At 37.4% G+C, this 26,519-nt stretch overlaps 1 protein-coding gene across 1 annotated transcript; it reads right to left on the bottom strand.

Moving 5' to 3' along the window:
- Positions 1-557: 557 nt before the first annotated feature.
- asic1a (acid-sensing (proton-gated) ion channel 1a) lies at positions 558-24,823 on the bottom strand. Its single transcript, XM_082189213.1, has 11 exons — positions 24,619-24,823; positions 22,457-22,870; positions 20,295-20,490; positions 9,701-9,848; positions 9,496-9,623; positions 9,276-9,426; positions 4,965-5,021; positions 4,048-4,201; positions 3,746-3,837; positions 3,178-3,257; positions 558-1,973 (listed from the first exon to the last, which is right to left on the bottom strand). The coding sequence occupies exons 1-11, from the start codon at positions 24,645-24,647 to the stop codon at positions 1,854-1,856; spliced, it is 1,569 nt and encodes a 522-aa protein (XP_082045339.1). The 5' UTR covers positions 24,648-24,823; the 3' UTR covers positions 558-1,853.
- Positions 24,824-26,519: the final 1,696 nt, after the last annotated feature.

Below are 26,519 nucleotides of genomic sequence, written 5' to 3'. Positions count from 1 at the left end.
AAAGGATCTGAGTGTCTTAGGTTGGCAAAATGACCTTTGAACAATAGAATCCTCTGTTAGGGAATACCATAACAGCTCTCAGGGATGAAAGGTCAAAGTTCAATGCGGCTCAGGGGAGGAATTCCTCAATTCACAGTGAGCTAATGGAATTTTGAAATGGAGTTAAAACTTTTGTGTTATTTTAGTTTTATTTACATGATATTATAATTTTTTCCCCCAGTACTTATTTCACAACTTTACATTCGCGCGCGCGCGCACACACACACACACACAAGTTGTTGTGTTTTCATGTTTTATGGAGACTTTCCATAGATATGACTTTTATAATGTACAAACTGTATATTCTCAACCCTTACACTAACCCTACTCCTAAACATACCCATCACAGAAAACTTTCTGCATTTCTACATGTTTAAAAAACATCACCTAGTATGATTCATAAGCTGCTTTCCTCATGGGGCCTAAACATTTCCCCACAAGGAAAATAATTTAGGATATTGCCATCTTTGTGGGGATTTTGTCCCCATAATGTAGGGTTAGCCACATATTGCCACACACAAAATACACAGGGCATCATTTTATGCATGTTTATTCATAAAAAACCAAACATTTTATTACAGCCACATGATAAACATCAAAATAATACAGAAATGATTTACATACTAAGGAAATACTGAAAATTGATGGTGTGGTTTTTCTGAAAAGAAACCAGACAGATGTCTGCTGTATATGAGATTAATATAGTGTCTCAAATGTAAACCTGACATAAACAAAATAGCCATAAACTACCATATTCCACAACAAATCACTGCATTCTATCTGCTCGCATTTGACACATCTACTGTACCTAATGCGTCGGAGTCTAAAAAATACTTAATTTCCTTTTAAAAAATTCCTGACACCCTGTTGCTCCAACTTTTCCACATCCATTCTAGAAATAATCACATGTAATATATACATGCAGAAAGACAGCCGTTCACACAGAACACGTTTTTCCATTCCACTGCGCTACTTTTACATTGTTTTTCAATGTAAACTCGTGCTAGATTGACGTCTTTCCCCGTTGCGCTCGCGTCTGCAGAGTCTCTAAAAAACACATCTCTAGACCTTGCACTTTTTTTCGTTTTTAACAGCAAAAACTCGATCTGTGTGAACCTAACAAACAAGCAAACAAACAAACATATCCATGCACTTGCAGTCAAGCTTGCACAAACACACACACACACACACACACACACACACAGAGAGCAATGGCACACAACGTTAACAGACACATTTACAGACATGCACACACACTCCAGCTCCCGAAACAAACGTGACACAGCAGACAGAAGCTCACATGCTCCCACTGGGAATATCTAGGGTTAGTCTCTCTGATCTGATGATATCATGCTCATATCATAGACACTACAGGCCTTCAAACTGGTGTTCCCTCTTTCAACACCTTGTGCAATGAATAGTCTGTCACAATGCATTTACAGGCATAGCTATTAAGATACACAGAATTAATCAAATATGACACAGTAACCCCTCAAGCTAGACGCATTTCTGTTGCAAAAGGCCAGGCACACAAAGATCCAACCATTTAATTCATATTTAACGTTTTTGACATTCCTGCTTTATAGAGACAAAATCAAAATCGGCTTGTTCAGAAAACCACAAAACATTTTTGGAAAAATACTAGAAAATTTTCATTCATAGGCATTAGAGAGAGAGAAAGAGAGAGTACAACCACAAGATGCCAGAACAATCTGTAGAAAACAACCGTGCTGGTGTCGCGATGCCATCTGCTAAAATGTAGAACATAATCGCAATATGACTGGCAGGCAAACAGCTGGAATATTGCGGGAATGTTAATGGAATTTACTGACATGGCATTTGACGTCATCCAGGCTGAGTACAGTGCCGTGATCAGTGTTGTTGTTGTTGTGATGTTTCTTGTCGGAGCAGCGGCACAACCTGTATTTCATTACCTTGACAGATAAAAAAGTTAAAAAGATGTTGAGGTGTTGTCCTTAACCCTTAAACGTATTTTATAGTGTAAGTATATTTTTTCACCGAAACAATAATTGAATCTCTGACGACTCAGTAAGTGCAATTCACCTTTAATCCTAAAGGTTTAGCAAAACTTGAAATGGCTCAGTGATTTACTGCAGAGCAAGTACTGTATGCAATTAAATATTAGGGGCTGATTACACAACACCGTTTTCAACTTAAAGGTGGAATCAGTGATTTCAGGCCCAAAAATATATATATTTTTTTTTTCCTAACGATCCGCTAGCTGCCCGCCCCATAAGCATGCCGTCAAAAAAACGCGTCTCCGTAGGCAGCCGAGGCTCTGAGATCTGCACACAAAAACAAATGGTTTCACCAAACACTCAAAACAAAAACAAATAGTGTTCCAACCAATCACCGACAGGGGGCAGGGTGTTGTGAGGTTTTGAGCCAGCTTCTTCTTCAGCTCTGACTTCGCGTGCAGCCGTGCACGAGCACAAAACCTCACAACACCCTCCCCCTGTCGGTGATTGGTTGGAACACTATTTGTTTTTGTTTTGAGTGTTTGGTGAAACCATTTGTTTTTGTGTGCAGATCTCAGAGCCTCGGCTGCCTACAGAGACGCGGTTTTTTGACGGCATGCTTATGGGGCGGGCAGCTAGCGGATCATTAGGAAAAAAATATATATATTTTTGGGCCTGAAATCACTGATACCACCTTTAAAACAGAAAAATGCAAGTTTATTTCCACAAAAACGTGTTTTGAGGGCCTGAAACAGCAAACTTTTGAAAACGATCCCATTATTGTCTCGGTGTGTAAACAACAAAAAGGCAAAGTTCTAAAAGGTAACAAAATATGCTTTATTTTTTTTAGATTATAAATGTCTTTACTGTCACTTTTGATAATAAAAGCTGAATAAAAGTATACATTTTTTTTTTTTTTTTACTCTTAATGACCCCGAGCTTTTGAACAGTAATGAAGGCTATTTTTAAACTTCCCATTTTATGTCAAGATATTTTTAGTAAATAACTTGATTAACATGATGAACATGAGCAGATTTTTTATGGGTTAAAATATCCCTTTAATAAACTGTAAAAATGTCATTAGACAAATAAAACCAAAACCCAGCAGAAATCTTTATGACACGACACAGCATTTATACAGATACTTCATAAACCTTACCTCATAAAGATAGTCAAAAAGCTCCAGAATCGTAAGAATACTGGCTCCAATGAAAAGCCCCATCTGTCCTCCGATATCACCTACCAACACACACAAACACACAGAGACTGAGCGGAAGTGCAAAAGATACAGACATTGACATTTCACAACATTAATGTATATAATAATAAATAATAAGCAAATCAGCATATTAGAATGATTTCTGAAGGATCATGTGACACTGAAGGCTGGAGTAATGATGCTGAAAATTCAGCTTTAATCACAGGAATAAATAACATTTTAAAATATGTTCAAATTGAAATCAATTCTTTAAAATGAATATTTCACAATATTACTATTTTTACCGTATATTTTTAATCAAATAAATTCAGCCTTGGTGAGACTTCTTTCAAAAACATAAAACATCTTAATCTGAAGTCTTTTTTGCCAGTTTTAAGGTGAAAAATGTAAATCTGATCATTTAGAAAAGTAACAGCACACCTCTCGTCAAGAAGCCGCAAGATTTGAGATATCATTAGTACAAATGATGCAGGACTAGTTAGCAGACACTGAGTAACATGTGACTTACCCAACAGACCAGCCACCTCATAGGCTTTCCTCTGCTCGATGGTTTCATAGTTCAGAGCCTCGAAGAACACGTCCAGCACCAGGACATTGTCACTGACAGCACACACAACACAGTTTAGCATGTGTTTGGCATTCCAGCATGGCAGATTATCAATTAATGTGCTAAAGTCACATAACTCTTTATCATTCGGAAAGAAAAAAAACAGTCACTGGCATCTACATAAGTAATCAATGAAGAAATGTTCAAACACCCGTCGCTGTGATGGAGAACAGACACTACTGTACCGAGGTGACAACACTCACGTTATGTACTTCTCAGATTTGCTGTACTTCTTTGCGAGGTATTTGACAGACGCTTTGCTGGGGATCTTGACGAAGGACAGCTCTTTACCGTAGCGTGTGATGTTGCACGGAGTCTCGCATGAGCAGTAGTCGCTGTCCGTGTCCACAAGGAAATCTTTGCAACCGCAACAAGATAAATAATAGCATTGCAAACATTAAAAAGATTTTTAATTCTATTTTAGAGGTTGCTAATTTTGTTTTGGAGGATTCCTACATTAGGTTTACATGCATTTAAGGTAAAAAAAATAAAAATTAATATACATTGTGACATCAGCTCATTTCTCACAGTGTCTGAAATGGTTCGATCAAGGATTCAGTCTTTCTAAACTCTTCTCCAAGAGCTTCCTCTGCTCTGATTGGTCAGATGGCCCAGTCTCTTGTGATTGGTCGACCGCTTACAATGCGTGCCGGAAATTAAACGTGAATTTCAGATTTGGAGGGATCAGCACTTGTATACAGTGATATGAACAGTAACAATGGTGTCAGTTTGACCTTATCAATTCAAGCCTGAGTCCTTTGAAAATGGATTTACTTTTGCAGCATCGAAAACAGCATCTTCTTCCCTTCCCTACCAGTCTCAGCTACAACTACACTGCTTGAGGGTCAAAGTAGACGTCATTCACGGGCAGCCAATGAAGACCATAGACTGGCATTATGCAAATTTGTTACAAACCTACGTAGGTTTGTGCAGGATGTCAGACTGGAATAACTGAAGACTCGTTTCAGGCAGTTTAGAATCTTTTATTTTTTGGGAGAAAATAATTTATAGTGATAAAGTTTGATCTTTGAAACTTTGCAGACCTTTTACAGCTATAATACACACTAAAAAAAAATACACTTTACTGAAGTGACATTGCGTTATGATAAAAGTTACTCACCGAGTGCTGGATATGCACAATCTTTATAGAGCATAGGGGTGCAGTAAGGCGCATCACCTGCGGGGGCAGCAAATATCGAAGCATCATTATTGAGATCGTTAGACCACAAATAAATTCTATCATCATTTTCTCCCTCATGTCTTCCAAACCTGTTTGTCTTCTTTGTTTATTTTGTGGAACAAAAAAAAGAAATGTTAAGACCTAATCGATGTTTCCAACGCAAAGATGTTGTGTCATATGGGTTTGGAAGGACATGAGGATGATTAAACAATGATAGTTTTTATTTCTGTGTGAAATATGAAAGGTGACAAAGGCTGCTTTATTGTTAACTATTAAAAATTATTTTCATTCATTGAAATAAAGATGAAATAAAATAAAATATAAATATTAGATGAAAAACTTAAACTTGGCAACTAACTGAAATAAGTTGAAGTACTAAATTTACTAAAACTAAACCTGGTATAAAAATAAACCTAAATAGAAATATAAAAAAATAAAATAAAATAAAAAAAAAAGGACAAAAGCACATTGCAAAATTGCTAAAATATAAACTGAAATTAAAACGAAAACTAAAAATATTAAAATAAGAGCTAACTAAAAATATTAATAAATACTTTATTACTATAAATAATACTAAAATAACACTGGTTGATAAATGCACATGAAAAATCATGTGATCAAGGTGAGCAAACAAGAAGATGAGACACAGGTGAAAACAATGAGTGCTGATGAGTCCAGGCAGAGAATTATGGGAGATGTAGTCTGTGGATGTGTGGTGATGGTCCGGGTTGGATTGCCCTCTGATGATTATCCCCGGGCACTCTCACTGGTGATCATTACAGATAAGATCAAAACTTTATTAACACACAATCCTGCTTAATTCCTTTTTAATATTAAAAACCTCAAGCACTCACATTTATTAAATTCTCTTACAATGTTCATGTGCATCATAATGAATATTCAATGGCCAGAGTCCTAACGGCAGATATAAATTGCCTCGGGTTAAAATCCCACACTAATACATGATCATTTAGCCTTTTGTAATCAACTAAATTACATTTCAGTGCCAGTGGCGGTTGAACAGGAGCAGCTTTCATTTGGTTTCACTGGCTTGATTAACTTGAGTTGTGAACTCACTTTTTAAGAGGGAGATAATAAAAGTAGCAATAAAATACCTGCTAGTATGTTACAAATGTGACTGTTAAACACAATTATAGTAACTATAATCAAGTGTATGCACAATCATTAAAGACGATGTAAATTGTAACGTGAAGATGAGGATCTGTGGTGTCAGTCCCATTATAAACACAACAAAGAGACTAAAAATCAGCTTTGGTATTATCAAGTGCTCATTACTTATGGGAAAAAGATAGATATCAGTGTTATTTTAGTATTATTTATATATTATTATAGTATTTGTTCATATTTGGAATTAGCTTTTATTTTTATATATTCAATTCTCATTTAAAAAGGTACATTATGTACCTTTTGGCCCTCCAGTGGTTAAAAAATAAAACTGCATGCATTTTATGGAAGAACCTTGTTTTGGTTGTGCTTTGGCTCTGCGTGACTGTGCGGATGAATATGATTATCCTACTGCTCATAAAACATTCACTTCTAGGCTTAAGAGATACTGTATAACCAGTTTAGATGGAAAGGATCTCAAGATGACTAGATGAAGACGTTACTGTAGCTTTACCTGTTAATAGACACGGTACTTACTTGAAAATAAATTCTAGCACAGTGGTAAATGAAATGTGACTTCACAATAGATAACGCTTTACAAAAAACTCTGTTAGAGAACTACATATGGGAATTTATCTGTTCAATAAAATACCTTACTCTCCTGTTGAGTAGTAAAAACACCATCTCCGTGTCTCTTTTACAACATTTCAAATCCCTCAGTTCTCACCATCTCAGAAAAGCCAAACCGATGTTGATTCTTGTTTTATTACGAGCTCTGTCTCGTTCTCTTTTCTCCAGCAGAATCTCCTCTGTTCGGTGTTTGTTTCAAGGGGTGATTTTTCGGAGGTTGGAGATTTAGCAGCTGTCAACCTTTCTCACTCCTTGTGACAGATAACCTCTGCCTCTCCCACACCAGTAGCCGGAGCAACTTTTCTCTATTTACGCATATGACGAGACACGCACGGACAATTGATGTATGTACGCAATTTCCTGCAAAAACCATCCCGTCAGGTCTAAAATATAGACATCTTATTATAGGCTTACCATAGTGAATCAGGGTAAGACAAAAACACGTTTTGGAAATGTACCTTTAATTTTAGGTTAAGTTTTGGTAATTTTGTCATGTGCTTTTGACATTTTTGGTTTTAGTTTTTTCAAAATATTTCTATTAACCATTCATTTATTTTTGGTTTAGTAAGTTTAGTACTTCAACTTAAAGCTTTTCATCTAATATTTGATTTTATTTCAACTTTATTTCAATTACAGATAACGATATTTAATAATTTTAGTTAACAATAGCTATGTTTCCATCCAAAGTTGCAATTTAACTTATGCTTAAAATTATTGCCAAAACATTTGTGAATAAAGAACCGCTTCCATCCCATGTGTTCAATAGAACAAAAGTGTCACTTCCTGGGAAATTGGTGCAAAATATCTGTAATAAAAATGAAAGTTGCTGCAATCGGGAAATAAAATGTGTCTCTTTTTCATACATTATAAATGACTTGCGTCTCAGTGCGTAGACGAAATACGGATAACTCGCAATATATACGCTTTCATGTTATCTTGCGTTTTGATGCCTGGTGTTTAGAAACGCAATTGTGTGAGACGCTTCTGGGAGCGAATTAAACCAAATCATTTTGATGACAGACTTTGGCTCAGGCATTTCAGAACAATCAAACCAACATTTGAGATGATGTGCGAAGATTGGTCCGCTGGTTGATCTGTTGAGGCATAGCCTAGTCACTACTTTTTTTGTTGCGAATCGAGGGATTTATTCGGTAAATGTGTTTCCATCATAAGCCGCGTTTCCATTACACTTCAAATTGCTGAAATTGAAATTGCGAATTGAAAATACGCCCAATGGAAACACGTCAATTTCGCAAAAACTCCCATTTATCGCAAAAAGGTTTTTGCGCTCGCATGAGGTGGTTTTTCAGGCAATTCAAAAAAGAAATATTTCGCAAAACTGCAATGGAAACAGTTTTTGTGCACTTACAGGTCACCTGACGTGGATGACGCAGTATGTTTGAGACAGAGTTCTTTATTCAATTATTGAAAATATTAAATATAAAATTTAATAAAATATTAAAAGACTAAAGAATTACAGGAATACTGGATTCTAAACCTCAAAGAAATGCCACAATCAAGACCTTGAAGCAGATATGAGGGAGAAACACCCAGAAACACCTCATATGTGCCGCTCTCAATTATAAGGGTCTTTCCTTGCCATTAATGATTAGATAACACATACGTCTCCTTCAATTAATAATAATGGCCAGTACAGTGGCTGGGATATACATAAACCTACCAACGTCCATTGCCATGATTTTGTCATGAAGTTGTAGTCGCATAACATCGGTTAAATGGAAACGCCGTTATTTAGCATTTCGAAAAAATGCAACATCGTCGACATTTAGAAAAAAATATAAAGTTTTGCGCAAATCTGTAAAGGAAACGTGCCTTTAGGCATCTTATGGGATAAAAAAAATTATCCACTTCAATTGAGCTCATACGTTTTTTATGCACATTTGTAGAATTAAAGGTGGGGTATGTAATTCTCTTTTTTGGCCATTTTTTCAAAATCACTTGAAATCCTATTCCTAACCCACTTACAGCCACTGAGTTAGAAGCACTGAAATGAAAATTAAGCAATTGAATCATCTGTGGAACGGGCAGGACTCGAAAAACTCCAGCCAATCATTTCCAAGACCACCTAGAATCATTGGACAGTAAGTGCGTCAATCAAACGGTTGTACCATACCCCCCTCCCCCATCCCCCTCATGTTCTTTGAATGGGTGGAGTCAAAGGAAAGAAGGTAGGACCATTTGAGTTGTGTATTTTCAAAATCTGCTGGCCGTTTTGCAAATCACATACCCCACCTTTAATGCACATCTTGCCGTTTTTATCCATTTTTTTATGCAATATCCCTAACAACACTGATAGACAGTGGATAAAGCAATTACAACGTTTCATTTCACAACTCAGACAATAAAGGATCCTGTTCACTATTTCATCGACCTGATGGACTCTTTTGATCTGTCATTATAGTAAAATACTTCTGATTTTGCACTGCCCATGCAAAGTGAATGTCAAGAGCTGCTGTAATTGGAGCAGTGACTCACCAGGCATATGCACCATACGGCAGTTACAGTTTTCCACCAGGTAGCGCGTCTCACAGTCTGTTCGACAGGCGCTGATGCTGTACGCTTTGAAGTAATCCGAGCTTGGCGGGGCCGACTTGCAGCTCCCCCACGGAGCAGGAAGATACACCAGCTGAAAAATAAAAAGCATGAGTCAAAAAAAGAGAGATCAATTTAAAGCACATATTAACACCACACCTACTCGCTGCTCTTGGCAGGACACGAACGTCTGGAATCCTGGAGCAACTCCGAAGCCCAGCTGATCTATAAACGGAGGCTCGTCCTGACTGTGAATCTGAACTTTGATTCCCGCCTCAAATGACGACTCATCTGCGTGAGAAAACGAGCGAGAGTGAGAACGAGAATGAGGGTGGCGCGTACCTGGTGTTTTAATCATGTGGTCTCACTTGTCTCTCCCCACACAGGTAAATATTCATCCTGCTGAATGTCCAACATGACCTCCAGGCCGTTTCCAATCCCTCCCTTCACGCTGATCTGCGGTGGGCTGATGTCACCAGAGTTAAAGCTGTAACACTTCCCGTAACGCGTGAACACCTGAAAACACACACAAAAGAAAACTACCTTCCATACAACATTTTGAAATTTGCTGTTTATTTCTACTGTGCAGATGCTTTGTACCAGAGCCATGCGGTGTTCAATGTAGCATTTTTACATGATTTTTACATACATACTCTGAAAATAATATGAATGGATATGAATTGCCTGTGAAATAGTCACATCAATTTAGGAGGAACATAAACTATCCCTTGTAATAAAGGGATAGTTCACCCAAAAATGAAAATTACTCAACCTCTTGTTCCAAACCCATAAGACTTTCGGAAGACCATCTTAAGAACACAAATGAAGACATTTTTCCTCCATTGGCAACTACGCAACAACCACTTTTGACACTTCAAACATTTCATAAAGAGATTGTAATACTAATCCAAATGAATAGAAATTTTTGTCAAAATTTTTTTATATGACGAATATATTGAATTTAGACTTCATACATAAACATTGATCAGCAAACATACACAGAAGCTCAACCAAACCTGCTTAGTGCGTGAGAACAAAGCTCTTGCAGAAGCTCAAACGCGCTGCGTAACATGAGAATGAAGGGACAGAAAGCTCTCAGATCTCATTAAAAATACCTTCATTTGTGTTCCAAAATGAACAAAGTCTTACAGGTTTGGAACAACATGAGGGTGAACTGATTTTTGGGTGAACTAAGCCTTTAACACGCACACAGCCGTGGCCAAAAGTATTGGCAGAGACATACATTTTGTTTCATAAAGTTTAGCACATTGCTGCTTCATATTTTTGTGGAAACGTATAACACTTTCAAGATTCTTTGATGAATAGAAAGTTCAAAAGAACAGCATTTTTTTAAATATAAAAATTTGTGAAATTTGATGCGTCAATTGAATTTATGCATCCTTGCTGAAATATATATATTTCAAATTTTGTGAACCATTGAAATTCATTCATATTTGCATAATTAATATGTATTATTTACTGCTTCTTAACATGGCACAGATGGTTGCATTTTATTATTTTCATTCAGTTTTGTTTTCCCTGCTGTCAGAAGAGACGTGCAGCCAGACTGAAATGATCTGAACGAAATAAAGTGATATTACAAGAGCTGTAGCAATTCTTTAGTAGTAAAAATCTCTATTCTTCCAAATTGACTTGAGACATAAACAATGAAAGAGCAGGAGAGGCATTAAAAAAATGAAAAGTTCATTGTAGACCTGCTGAGAGTTATTAAAGGGAGCCTGTTCCTATGGAAACAAAGACCCAAGTGTGAAAAACACGGAAACACACACAAACACACACACACACACACACACACACACACACGCACACACTAGGCTCTGTCCTCTTGCTGTGTTCTCTTTGATACGTTAATTAAACATTTAAAGTGTTTTCAAGACATTTCCCTTTGAGCACAACTGCATCTGTCTGTTTGTGTTGAAAACATAGGGAGAGATCCTGAGAGATTTTGTCCCGTCAGATCTGATCAAACCACCCTGCTTGTCCATATCAGCATCCATTAGTGTTCCGGTGTGCCTTACACAAACATTCTGCATCAATACTGCAAATCCTGCCACAAAAACATCCCTGTGTGACGTCCACCGAGCCTCAATGACCCTGTAGAACCTCTTATTGAGCATAAGTGACTTTTTTCAAAAACATTATAAATCTTACCGACCACAAACATTTGAACGGTAGTGTATAAAAGCATTTCTGGAGAGAAAAAGACCCCAGTATTCTGGTGTCACAAACAAAAACATCTCAAACTGTGCTCAGACCTTTCAAAAAACTAATGCCAGCAAACAATTTTAAGAGATCTCTCCAAGACAAAATGATTTGAGCTTCTATCCACATTTATTTGATAGCTCAATTTATTTTGCCGATAAATGTCTCGTGGGACTATTTAAATTTTTACTGAGAAATTTCAAGGGAAACAAGTTGACAGCAATCAGTGAGCAAAACACAGCAGTTCTGAGATGTGTTTTTAACTCTACATACAGACACATCTAGAAACACAGCATTCATTGCAGAAGATAGCTAGCAAGATCATAATCTAGTCATAATTTAGCACGTTTTGCATACCTTTGTATACCAACATCTTACCACGTCAGCTAACCGATTTCTAGACTAGATCATCCTAAAAAAAAATGAGCCTAAGGTGGTTACCTCATGATAGTTTCTGAAAAACTCTGTCTTGCTGGTTTTAAAGTCTGCATAAAAAAGGAGATGAGATAGATTTTTTTTCTTCCCTATTTTGACGTATATCCGAGTGAAACGGCTTCTCAAACTACATAAAATGTAGGGCGGGACTTGATTTCATCCATGGGGAATTGATTGGGTGGTTGTGGTTTACTATTGGTGGATCTCATGTGAGTGACAGGTTGCCCCGCCCTCATGCCACATCATCAGAGAAGAGAAGAGATGTCGCTGCAAGAGGGAGTGGAAGTTATTTTGATTAAAGATTACGAGGGCACATTAATTAAAAAAAGATGTGCACAAGATAAATCATTTAATAAATACTGCAATATTCCATAAAAAAAGAATGGTCCATCTTGATTTCTTGGTGACTTTAAGAAGGTTTTAGGCACTTGTCAGCTAGGCTTGGTTGGGAGACCAGCAAAACCAGCACAACCCACTTTAGGCAGTTTTGTTCACTAGGAAAGGAATCAGCTTTGTCGTTCATATATAGCCACAAACCCTTTCACATTCCAATCTGTGACTGACTCATGGCTAGCTGTGATCTGCGGGTCCTCATGAGGGCAGGTCTGCCTGACAGATCTGCCTGATTTAAGTCTCCGCTGCATGACAGATGTGTGTGCCGCAGGAGCTGTGAGGTGAAATGATTGTACCACTCCATCAGGAGAGCGAGAAAGATAAATGGAGGACATCGGCAAGGAGAAAAACAGTCTGATCTGGATGATCCACTTCAGACGCCCCATAACCTGTGAAGAAGAGAGCGCCAACTCCTGCGAGGACTGCAGATGAAGCAAGCTCTGAATCAGCATGAGCCAATGATACATTTTTTCTATATATCCTAATAATTTGTTAAAAAATGTGTATTCATTACTTCAATTAGCTAATTATTTCCACCTTAAATGAATACATTGTTTAAATGAATACATTATTAGCTGACTGTGTGATTTGAGTATGTACATTAACTTGGACACAGTCACCTCTGATAGCAGATAACACTCTAAATTGTAATGAAGACGTGCATTTTCTGTAAAGCTGCTTTGAAACAATATGTACTGTGAAAAGCGCAATATAAATAAATGTGAATTGAATTGCATCATGTCCTATGGCTGATTAACGGAAAATAAGACACACTGCATCATAAATAAAAGCATGGGGAATATCCACAGAAATCAGAGCATGTCAGAACTGATTCAGTAAAGTTGCCAGCATGTTGTTATACAGTTGGGTGGTTGTTAAGTGTTGCTAGATACTATGTTGCTCTATGGGATTTTTCAGTAACACTTTACAATAAGCTCCCATTTGTTAACATTAGTTGACTACATTTGTTAACATGAACTAACACTGAATTTATTAAACTTAGTTATTGTTAATTTCAACATTAAAATCAAAAGTTGTATATCTGTTAATATTAGTTAATCTGACTTGAACCAACAATGAATTATGTATTTGTATTTGTAATGTATTTTTACTAACTTATGTTGTCAAAGATTATGCATTATGCAACAAATGCATTGATCACTGTTAGTAAATGTTACCCTGGAAATCCAGAGTTCTCGCAAGAGCACAAGTTGAATTTGCTCAGCGAGTTTACTCTGGTGTCGAGTAATGATTCTCATTAAATATGCCCTTAGCCGAGCTGCACCAATCACATCGGGTTATCTGATATAGGCGGGCCAGAGGCGAGCTAAACAGAAGACGACAGCGCTGTGACGTCCAAGTCATTAATTGCAAGATGGCTATGGAGGAACACCAGTTGTTTGAAATGGCTTTGGCCGCTACAATGAACGAGTTAGACTTGGCTTTTTATCTAAAAGAGGAACAGAAGACGGCGCTCGAATCGTTTCTTTGCAAGAAGGGCGTTTTTTGCCGTTTTGCCGACCAGATACGGTAATCTACCAGTTAGCTCCGCTGGTAGCTAAGCGTATGGGGCTTGTTGTGATTGGTCGTAGTGTTATCCAATTGCGTGCAGTGAGATTTTCAAATGCATGCTTGGTGCCGCCCCTCGAGCTGGCCGATTTTTCATTACTCGATTCCAGACCCTTAATCTTTCAGATTTAGATCTGGATTTCCAGGCTAAGTAAATGTAGTTCTGTCATGACAACACTTGTTTGGCATGGTAATGGATATGACAATGTTTGGTCTTGGCGGAATAGATCTTCTACGCTGTTGCGGCTGCAGAGGAAGTACAGGACACGCTTCTGTTAGCAAGGAGGACATGCTGCTATGTACAATAGAGGATACATGAATTACCCGGTTAATTATACAGGTGGAGCTGGGGAAGGTGGAGGATCTGAAAGAGCACTGCACTGCTACAGAAAATGCTGACCAAGTACATTATTTGAAGGTTGAGCAGCGAGCTCATTGGTTCCTGACACAGTAGTAACCAATCAGCAGTGCCCTATAGAGAATGATGTGATTGCAAGCAGATTGAGATTGACCTAACAAGAGTTTCATGACAGGACTGAATTTAATGCATTAATGAATTTAATGCATTTTTTTTAACCTGTTTTTCATTCCTAGGCAAAAATACTAGTAAGTCTGGTTGCTTAGAAAAGTAATAGCCTCTCCTTGCCAAGTCACACAAATAAGCAACAACCTACTGTAGCAACCACCGGAACACCCCAATTTTTGCATAGCAACACTCAGAACATCTTAGCAACTCTATAACAATGTAGTACAAGCAAGCAGCACTCACATCTGAAAAAATGCAACTTTGCGTGAATTACTGCATAAGAATAACATGCTAAGAAACAAACATTGTCTTTGCCTTGTTATTTTGTCATTATCAACAAATTAAAGTACGTATGTGAAACATTATTAATGGGCTAACTGAGTTAAAGATGCCTAGATTTGTCAGTTAGTATACTGAAAGAATGGTCTTCTCAATGGTCTTCATTCTTTATGCATACGACCCCCCACCATCTTCCTTCGGCAACACTCTGGAGTCCAATTAGCCGTCATGATTAGCTGTAAACACCATTTACGTGGGGTGGGAGCACAGACGGCATGCAAAGGCACTTTAATCACGGTCTCATTATCATGTGTGATTATTTTATTTATCGCACAATAATTTATTCATCTGCAACTGAAGATCTGAAACATTGGCAGTGGTTATTAAAGGGATAGTTCACTTTGAAATTAAATTTTGGTATGTTTTAGCTTACCTCAAGGGCATCCAAGATGTAGGTGTCTTTTTTTCTGCAGTAGTTTCAATTTTGATATTTTTAGGTCAAACCGTTCTTGTCTGTCAGTCATATAATGCAGGTCTATGGTCACTGTCTCAAAGAGCATGCACAGAGTCCAAATTAAAACAATTCCCCATCGTAAGTACACATTGATGGCCTAAGACACGAAACGAGCGGTTTGTGTGAGAAAACGAACAGTATTTATATCGTTTTTACCTCTTATACACAGCCATGTCCAAGTGATCTGATCTGACGTGTACGCAGACTGGTGCATAGATATACACACTAGATGTCGCCTTGTCTACGGCAGTTCATTGGAACGAATGTCTTTAAGGCGACATCTATTGTATATATCTATGCACCAGTCTGCGTACACGTCAGATCAGATCACTTCGACCAAATGATGATTTGCTACTCAAGAAACGTTTCTTATTATGATCAATGTTGAAAACAGTTGTGCTGCTTCATTTTTTTCTTTGCTGAATAGAAAGTTTTAAGGTCTTTACTGTCACTTTTGATCAATTTAATGCATCCTTGCTGAATAAAAGTATTATTTCTTTTCTTTTTTTTTAATCTTATATAAAACTCTTATAACTCTTATAAACTCATCCCCAAACTTTGAACGGTAATGTATAAATGTTATGCAAATTCATGATAAATTAAACTGATTTATCAAGGTTGATCGACTGAGCTTGACAAATTCAGTCAACAAAACAATATATGTAAGAATTGAGACAATGGAACAAGATTATTTACTTCATTTCCCGCCATGTGGAAAAAAGAGTCCAAATGATGTAAATTGTTGAGTTAGAATTTTCAATAATTTTACAGTTATTGAAATGGAGGGAAATGTGTGTTATATAACAGAGATCAATTATTGTGCACAAAATATTGTGCAGCTAAATATTGTTTTCAAATAATACAAAATATAATAATTAAAAATTGCTTTATACTACAATTAATTGAATATCAATTCAACATAAAATGTAAAAATTATGAAATCCTGGACACAGAGGAAAAAGTCAAGGCCTCTGACATGCCAAAAAACTCACCAGATATATGATGTGTTTTAAAACCAACAAACATCGAGATTTTTCTTATTCGGCCTTCAAATATTGTTGTGGCCTTCAAGTCAAAAAGGTTGAGATCCACTGTTTTAAAACTAGCTAATTGTGCGAGAACTTTTTAATAGGTCTCACGACAGAAAAAAGTAATGCATCACCAAGCACATCCTATCTGTGGAAAGTGCCAAATAAAGCAGTTTGGAGAGTGTATAAACAGCATTCGAGCCGAATGACTTCAGTCATCAAGGCCAATGAAGCAAGCAATTCCCCTCCCAGAACGAAACCCACCAAGCATTTAATTGTAGTCACACAGGGCTGGAAAAAAAATCAAAAGCACAAAATAAGAGCAGGCTGGCCGTGAATAGGAGAGCCATCCCTCGAACTCCATTAACATTTAGCCTACAAAAAGTCTGGTGCACTTCACTGGGCTATTTTTTCCCAAAGCACTGAGTCAGTGAAGACAGAGATAAAGAATAAAATGTCCCAGACGCTCTCTCACACATCACACCAAATCTAATATTTAACACTGACCTATTTTAAAGCCTGCTGGAGTTTTCCCTGCTGTGGGAGTTTAAAGCAGCCTGAAGCAAATGGGATTGCTTTTCTTCAAAAGCCTGGCAATGAAGGTGAAGATAAAATCATCGGGGAATAAGAAACATGCAGAGGTTTTTTGGGGAGACTCTTTGCACATCAGGGAACTACTAATGCTGTTATACAAGCATTTATATTTAGAGATGGAAAAATCCCTGTACAATACGCTCATGTTGGCATTTGGGTAAGTAGGGCATTATCACCAATACACCACACAAAAGACTTCAGATGCTTCCGACGGGGATGGGGGGTGGGGGGGAGGTGGGGAGTCAGTTCAACATGTCGCCATGGAAACTTGGAGAGAAACATGGTTACATCATCAAGTAACCTTTTCAGCACCATAGCCCTTTCTAGTGTCATAGTGAACTCTTGCTCCAATGCTCATTTTCAGTAATGAGCTGCTGCTCACATCTGCTCTCATAGCTTACAGTTATAATTGTAGGTCTGAGTCACTGGCTTCTTATGCAAAAACAATACTATAGCAGTGGTTTCAGACGGTACAACCATGGTACACTGATACACAGTTGTAATCGAAATTATTCAACCCCCATTGCAAATCAGGGCCCGCATTCATAAAAAAATCTCAATGCAAAGAGTAGCTCCTAGTGACAAAATTCAAAGAGAATTCTTAGAAATGTGGGTGTTTACTCTTAAAATTAAATAAAAATCCTAGTAAAGAAAAAAGTAATTCAGAAAGCATCTTAACCCTTAAAAGAAGTCTTAAGGTCAAAATTGTTAGGAGTACGGACGAGTTTCTTTAGCAGAGGAGAAAATGGCAGAAAGATGAAGAGGGAGAAGAAATGTGTTGCAGACAATGGGTGACAGTGAGTTAATAAGACGCTATAGATTAGATCGTGCAGGGATCATGTTTGTGACAGATCTTATTAGAGACACGCTAACATCTCCGACACAGTGCAGAAATGCCCTAGCGCCAGAAATTAATGTAATCACTACATTAAGCTATTTGGCAACTGGGAAAATGCAACAATGCAGCATTGATGATTTGGGTCTGTCACAACCTTCTGTAAGCAGAGTGATCACACAAACAATTACAGCACTTTCAGAACCTCTTATTGTGTCGCAGTTCATTTCGTTTCCACTGGACATTCCCACCTTGCAGGCTCGAAAAACTGCGTTTATGAATATAGCTGGCTTTCCTGGTGTGCACAATGAGGGGGAATGAAACGTTAATAATTTGCGTTATAAGCTCCCACATCTGCTTCTTGCCCCATGCTGTGACACCCGGCCCGAATTTTCCTTTAAAGGGATACTCCACCGTTTTTTCATATTAGTTAGAAGCGACCAAACACCTCCACGTTTTCCCTATTTAAAAACAGTTACACGAGTAGTTACACGACCAAGTATGGTGACACAAAATAAAACGTGGCACTTTTCTAAGCGGGTAAAAAGGATAACTATAATGTATGGCGGAATAGCACTTAGGACTCGGGAGTGCTCCCAACTTCAAGTGCTATTCCGCCATACATTATAGTTATCCTTTTTACCCGCTTAGAAAAGTGCCAAAACGTGGAGGTGTTTGGTCGCTTCTAGCTTCATCTCTGTTTGGTTGGTCAAACACAAATCTGCAAAACAGGTGTTGTCTCAAGCACACTTGATGCAACAAACCAAGGGCTCAATTAGTTGCACCAGGTGTGCTTGAGCTAGAACACATGAAATATCTCAACTGGCTAGGTTTGTTGAGTGTCACGTTTGACCTCATGTTAGAAATAAGTGAAAAGAATGGTCTAAAAAGTTAAGAGAAGATATCATCGCCATTCACAAACAAGGAACATGATACAAAAAGATAGCAAAGGCACTAAATGTTCCTAGAGACACCGTTGGTAATCGATATCTGCCATCCAAGAAAAGTTAGTAAAGACATTGTTAAAATAGTCTAAGTGACTACAGTTTATCAAGCGACAAGAATACTTTTTGTATATTGTAACTAGTCGTTATTTTTGTTTGTTTTTTGCGCACACAAGAAGTATTCTCTGCATTTGATAAACTTAAGGTTGAGCCACTGTAGTCACTTGGACTAAAGTCTTACGGGGTTGGAACAACATGAGGGCGAGTAATTACTGACAGAATTTTTTTTTTTCAGTGAACTAACCCTTGATGGGGCTGAATATTTTTGAGACTGCAGAAGTCAGTTGCATTTTCAGTTGAATTTGGAGAAACCAACAAACATTTGTTGTGTTGAGCTATTTCAAATACTTTTTTTTATTTGTTCATTGCAAACAGCAGAAAGTCTGTACATTTTGCCAATAAACCTGATTTGCAATGGGGGTTGAATAATTTCGATTGCAACTGTATATCATGGTACTGAATGGTTACCACATGCATGTATCATGATATTTCCATGGTTTCCATAAAAAAAAATCATTCTTTTAAAGGATTGGAATGTTTGTTTTACATACTTTCGACTTCAAAAATGTCAATTTAATTCAATGTTACTTGCGTTTCTTTGTAATTATTCATGAAATGTAATAGCAATTTATGAGTGAAAACTGTTTCAAAGTAAATCCTTCATTTTCTCCTGTGTTCTTGCCTGACATCAATTCACTATGGTAAGCCTACAATAATCAACATATATTTTGCAGTGCCAGGTTTACATCTTGTCTGATTATAAAGAAAGGATCATGTGTTCTTGAGCAGCAAATCATCATATTATAATGATTTCTGAAGGACCATGTGACACTGAAGACTGGAGTAATAATGCTGAAAATTCAGCTTTGCATCACAGGAATAAATTCCATTTTAAAATATATTCAAATATAAAACAGTTATTTTTCAATTGGAATCATATTTCACAATATTACTGTTTTTACTGTATTTAAAAAAAATCTAAACATGCAGCATAAGAGCTGCAGTTAGAATTGGAGACTCTTTGACCCCAAACTAGTAAACCGTAGTGTATAAATTAAACTGCTATAATGTTTTGGATGCACGGGGGAGGTGTGTAGACTCCCCCGTTCACACAACAGCCGCTCTAAATGCATGCAAACTCAACTGAATTGACAGCTCTCTGGCCCAAACCTCTCTCACACTAGCCTCAGGCCAACACGCCGTCATTATAGTTGAGCCCTGGCTTTACCATGTTACTGGATACATAGAAGAAAATGGGTATTTTTCAGAACTTTTTGTTAGTGTTGTGAAATGAAAGCCATAAAACAACTCAACAGCACAATGTGAACCCTGGGAAATCTTGAGAACTACAAACTTCATTCCAGCAGCGTAAATGATTGGACTGTCAAATATCACACCCCAGCATTTGGATGAAACCTAGAAAAAGCCTCCGGCTCTCTCAGTACACCATATAAATCAAATAAATCTTCGCATCAAATAAATACACCAGGGCTGCAGTATTGGGGCTTGAAGTGAAAAGAGCTCAAAGAAATCTATCATTGTGCATTCCTAGAGTTTCTCACCACGCTGAAGTCCTCGGGTCGGCACGGCGAGCCTCGGAACTGGCAGGACAGCAGCATGTCTTTAATGTCGTGTCCTGTTCTATTATAGAACTCCCACATGTTGAAGTGTCGTGGCTTGAATACGCGGAAGTCTGCTTTGCTCTTGAGAACCTCCATCACACTTTCTTCAACCAGGTGAGAGTCCCGAATCTCATGTCTATAGAGACAGACACAAAAAAAACAAGAATTCACTCTTAAAAATAAAGGTTCCAAATAGGGTTTATTGCAGCAATGCCTTGAAGGACCATTTCAAGTTCCCCAAAGAACCAATCAGTGAACTGTTTTTTGTTTTTGTTTTTTTATACAGTGGAAGTTCAGTGGAGTCCAAAACAAGATTGGACCACATTGAATTTATTGTAATGACATAAAGACATTTTTCAAAATATATTTTTGAAAAGAGGAGCTCCCGTCTGTATAGCGCTTTGTGAAGAGCTTCAAATGTTTCTATTTACAACATGTTTCTGCAGCCAATCACAGACATGTTTGTTGAGCGCATGAACGCAATGCCCAATTAGAGACGTTTAGGTTAGTCAGAATCTGCTCAATACGCCAGAGTTCAGCGTTAGCTCTGCATGCTCGCGAATCATTTCGTCATAAACAACAAAGAACAAAAATGTAAGACGATGTAAATAAGAGATCCATTGTGCAGTACTGACAGATTTTTTAAAAATTCTAACACTTTTCACTGAACTGGAAAGATATCAGCTTCATTGATTATATCTTAGATCGCTTTCTGGTATAACCCATTCATAATTTTAATAAAAGTAGCCTACACACTGCAAAGTTTCGGGAGAAAAAAACATAATAAAATGAGGGATTGAATCTGAAACTGTGACGTTTGAAAATAGATACATGCATTAAGTCTTAAATAAACCTGCCACTTGTTACCTGTAATGTGTTTTTTTTTATTTTCATTTTACTAAATTTTCATTTTTTTTTTTTGCAATGTTTATTTAACTGAACTATATTTGAAGGCTACATGCTAATGTTTTAATGTATTATTTACTTTATTATCATTAATAGCATTAGATCCCTCAAATGGCGTTAAATTACCTCATGTCTCAAAGCAAATAACATTACAATAATAATGAACACAAAAAACGTATAGAGCTCTTACATGTACCACCTGACAACTGCGGATTCATTTCGACATTGACAATGTTGACACTGAAATACATAAATCCGAGTCTGAGGAAATGAACAGCTCCGGTTAGAACATCACCGGTTGCCATCTTGCAATTACAGTTACGACATGGCATGAACGCAGCATTTAGCTTGTGGTTTTGGTTCAGGTATAACAAAAGTGTATGAAAAAAATTACCTTTAAAAAAAATTATAACAGCAACAGTGACAACACATGCATAACTCAAAATCTCAAAATTAAATCTCAATTTGACTACACTCATAACTGAGCCCAAATAATGGCACAATGTCAATATTTATTTTGTGCCCTTGATGCAGCACAGCTGTGCATGTTCTTTTCAGTATGATGAATAGTCAAGGTTAATTCCCTGTAAACATGTCGAAAAGTGCCACACTGGGCCGAATAAACCGAGAAAGAGACAGTGTGTGTGTGTGTGTGTGTGTGAGCACTTGGAATGCAGAAGCAGGAATGACTGAAGTCCAATTCAAACCCACATCACATCACAGCTGCTGGGTGTTACAACACTGCAGTAACTAAATCACGACTTCCTGATGCCAGATGGAAACAGATCCTGTTCCTACAGCCAAATATGTCATTTTTTTAATAATGTTAAAACCTCCACAATCCAAAAAAAGACCTGTCACATCTGCCGTTTCACAACCTACAGGTCACTTTCCTCGATTAAAATGGAACAATAATCAGACTGCATCTTTCAATATGCCAGAAAAGCACTTAGGGACTCCATACGACAAAGAGGGAGATGCAGGAAATCTATAACTTCAGTAACAGGGACTCCCCAGAGCTCTGCATTTTCATTTCCGCTCCTCAAGTTCAATAAAAACACGCTAATTATGTACACTCCAATGTGCTTGTGCGTTCATGCGGGGAATACGAGAGCATAATCTACTGAGCGAGTGACTCATGCTCATTTTTAAAACTTAACCACAGCCGTTTGACTGATACGCACGCGTTCACCAACCTCGAGTTCAGGAGCGCCAGCAACTCCCCCGCGTGATACAGGTCGTTGCGCGTGATCCTGCTGAAGCGGATGGAGTTGAGATTGCAAATCGTCACTGCGGGGAACACCATCACGGGCGTCGAGATCTCGTCCAGCTTGGTGACGTGAGGGTATTCCAGGTAGAACTGAATCCGATCGACGCAGACGTACATGAGAAAGGTTAAAGAGCTGAGGAAAAACACCAGCCAGAGGCAGCATTTGGCCGTGATCTTCTCATAAGAGAAGATATGAGAGATGCCATGCAGAGTCGAGGTGTGAGCGAACACTTGCAGCGGAGGCGGCTGGTCGTAATCAATGTCCATAGGTTCCACTTTAAGATCCATCATTGATGTCTTCATTGCACAGGTCTTCCAATGCAAAGCTGTGAAACTCTCCCTAAGACATTAAACACAGAAAGACACATTTTATTTCCATAGTTCCATAGTTTTATTTCCATTTTGGGATGCAGCTCTGTTAAAGTCAACATGAAATCAGAATGGACAAATCTTATTTTTTTTATGGAATATTGCAGTAATTATTATTATTTATCTGTGCACATCATTATTTAAAAAAACTGTATGTGCCCTCATGATCAAAATAACTTCCCCTCCCACTCACAGCAACATCTCTTCTCTGATGATGTGTTTACTGGCATGAGGGCGGGACAACCTGTCACTCACATAACATCCACCAATTGCAAACCACAACCATCCAATCAATTTCCATTCTACAAAATCAAGCCCCGCCCTAAATTTTTTCTTGTTTGAGAAGTTTTTTCCCAGAAAAGACTTACCCAACTTCTGTCTCATGCCAACTTTATGCTGGGCTGGTAACTGAAAGGCTGTAGGTTCAAACCCCACAAGGGTTGATCCATGAAATGTCATTACTTGTTCTTGACAGTGTTAATGCAATATTTCTTATTTTTATTTAAGTTTTTCTTTCAATGTAATATTTAAATATTTTTTCCAGTTTTATTTGAAGACATAAAACGTTTTTTTACGTTTTAAGATTTTAAAAGGTAAGTTCACAAAAAAAAATGCAAATTTTGTCATTAATTACTCACCCTCATGCCGTTCCAAACTCGTAAGACTTTTGTTCATTCGGAACACAAATGAAGATCTTTTTGATGAAATCTGAGAGCTTTCTGTCCCTTTGACAACTACGCAACTAACACTTAGATGCTTAATTAATGAGTGAACTATCCCTTTAAGTGAAATTACTAATCAGCAAACACAAGTTCATCTTGTCATCTCCCTAAAAACATATTCTATATCCCAATATCAGGGGTCTTCAACAAACGAATCATTGTTTGATCTCAAAAAAGTTCAGCTAAATGTTCCATTTTCATATAGAAATGTAGAAAATTGAAATGAAATGTAATGTACAAGTAGGCCTATAAGACTTTGTACATCAATGCAACTCTCAAATTACGACAGATCTCTGTTCCTTCTGTGTACCATATAGTTCAGACACGTAGACAGCATGTAGAGGAAAATCTGCGTTTAATTAGTGTTTAATTATAGTCTATCAACCCCACTGACAAGAAAAACTCAAAATCAAAATGACGTATTTCCCACAATTAAAAGAATAGTAAAAAAAGAAAGAAAAGAACATTACATTCTTTTTTGCATTCATTTGTGACATGATATACATGATAATTAAGCAAGCACCCCTATTTACATAATGCAAAATAGCCTATATACAAATTAAATAATTTAGGCATTGGCCTATTTTACCATTTAAATTACATTTTTATATTATAGACATAAATAATGTAAAATGTAGAATAGGCCTATGCATAAATTATTTAATTTATGTTTAATAAGTAAAGCTAAAACAATAGTTCTCATTACTACATTACAATAATGAGAATCATCACTCAGAATCAAAAGCAAAACATCTACTCATCTAGGCTATGCCAAAAGTGTAAAATGTGCTTAATTGCCATTCAAATAATGTCACAACTCAGAAATGTTAATGCTACAAAAACATTTTTCATGTGACCTAAACATATTTTCGTGAGATCCACGTTGTCTCAGGTGAAATCACGACTCGTTTTTAGGTTTGTCACACTGTATCACTCAACAGAATCCAACAGACAATTAAAGCGCGCGACAGTGATAGCGTTCACTTGTAGCGTTTACCTGAAGCACTTCAGAAAGATGCTGTACATGAAAACAGATGCCAGTTATCCGAACATTTCTCCGGTGTTCGTGCAGAAATCAGCCGATCCCGTCGTCCACCCGACAGACCGATGGAAACCCATATCTGTGATGAAATGATGACTCGCGCGATGGATGATCTCTCTCGAGTGACGATCCTGAAGCTCTAATGGCTGAAGCCAAGGATCGTGAGGTCTCTCTCTCTCTCTCTCTCTCTGTGTGTGTGTGTGTGTGTGTGTGTGTGTGCGAGAGAGAAGAGAGTGGGAGGGCAATTATGAATTCATCGATAGCTAGTAGGCTACTAGATGTAAGAAAACGTACCACAATCGTATTACTAGCCTATATGATAGTATTACTACATGTACCATGGTTATGCCACGTTTTGGAGCGAGTATGGCAGAATCGTAGTTTTTACATGATATAAAATACAGAACTGTAATATGATGTAATAATATGGTACCTGGATACTTAGTGATGGAAATACTACAGTACTGAAATTCATGTATCACGATGTTTACCATGTACAAATAAATAAATAAAATATGGCAATGATACTTTCGGACACGTTTTTGTAAGTATTGTAGTTTTTTTTTTTTTTTTTACATGCACCATGGTAATACCTATTAAGTATGTAAATACCAGATACAGTACATTCATAGTAATCTATCTATCTATCTATCTATCTATCTATCTATCTATCTATCTATCTATCTATCTATCTATCTATCTATCTATCTATCTATCTATCTATCTATCTATCTATCTATCTATCTGTCTGTCTGTCTGTCTGTCTGTCTGTCTGTCTGTCTGCCTGCCTGTCTGCCTGCCTGCCTGCCTGCCTGCCTGCCTGCCTGCCTGTCTGTCTGTCTGTCTATTGGTCTATCTTTTTCAGTACCATGGTATAATACCTATGCCATAATATTGTGGTGCTAACACAGTATTTTTTATAAAGATAAGAAAAATCAAAAATATTTTCAGCAGTAATCGATGGGGTTTCTCTTAAACATTACATATATACATACTGTACACACAGACACACACATATATATTCTATTCTATTCTATTCTATTCTATTCTATTCTATTCTATATATTCTCATTTTCTGTATCTGATCTCTCTCAATGAGTTTAATCCTGAAAATAACCCTCAAACAATAAGCCAGTAGCCTATAAGGGGTTATGCGGATCCAACACATGACATCTTTGTTTAAATGGCCACATATGATAGCTTAGCTGCTGTAAGTAAATATTCATTGCTTGATATCAAATATGAATGGCATATTTTTTGAAGTGCATCAGGAGAGAAATGCACACATCACTCTGACAGGTTTATGGCGTTGGATGTGGCTCTGCATATGTGATCACACACACACTCACAATCTGTCTAATGCGGTTAAGTCAAGAGAAAGATTCTCTGGCATTCTATAAAGCAGAAGCACTGTATGCTACGTCCATGTTATATGCTTTATTTACAGAACCCGGATCTAGTTAAAAGACTACATGCACCTCCTTTCACTTGTTCATGGCACAAATGCCTCCTATTGTTTTGCTGTCTCAGCTTAATATTACATATATAGTCCCTGAACTCTGTCTCTAATGCATGGTTACACTACGCCTGTTTTAGTCCACTGTCTACTTGGCGAGACATTTGTTCACATGGGGCCGCTATCAGCAAAATTGATTATTTTTAAAATGCAAATGTTATTGTATGTCAGAGCAGTAGGTTAATAGCTGTGCTCCTCTGACAACATCTTCTTATTATATAATTACTGTATGTAGCTGTAAAATTGATTGAATGAGGAATTGGGATTTGTTTGACTAAATGTTATAGATTTATAACACCAGCATAAAATCACAATTTAACCTATTTGTTTTTAGTACATG

The sequence above is a fragment of the Leuciscus leuciscus genome (genome assembly GCF_965113295.1).
Source record: "Leuciscus leuciscus genome assembly, chromosome: 13".
NCBI lineage: Eukaryota > Metazoa > Chordata > Actinopteri > Cypriniformes > Leuciscidae > Leuciscus > Leuciscus leuciscus.
Note: the sequence above shows the minus strand (reverse complement) of the source record. Positions and strands in the feature narration are given on the sequence as shown.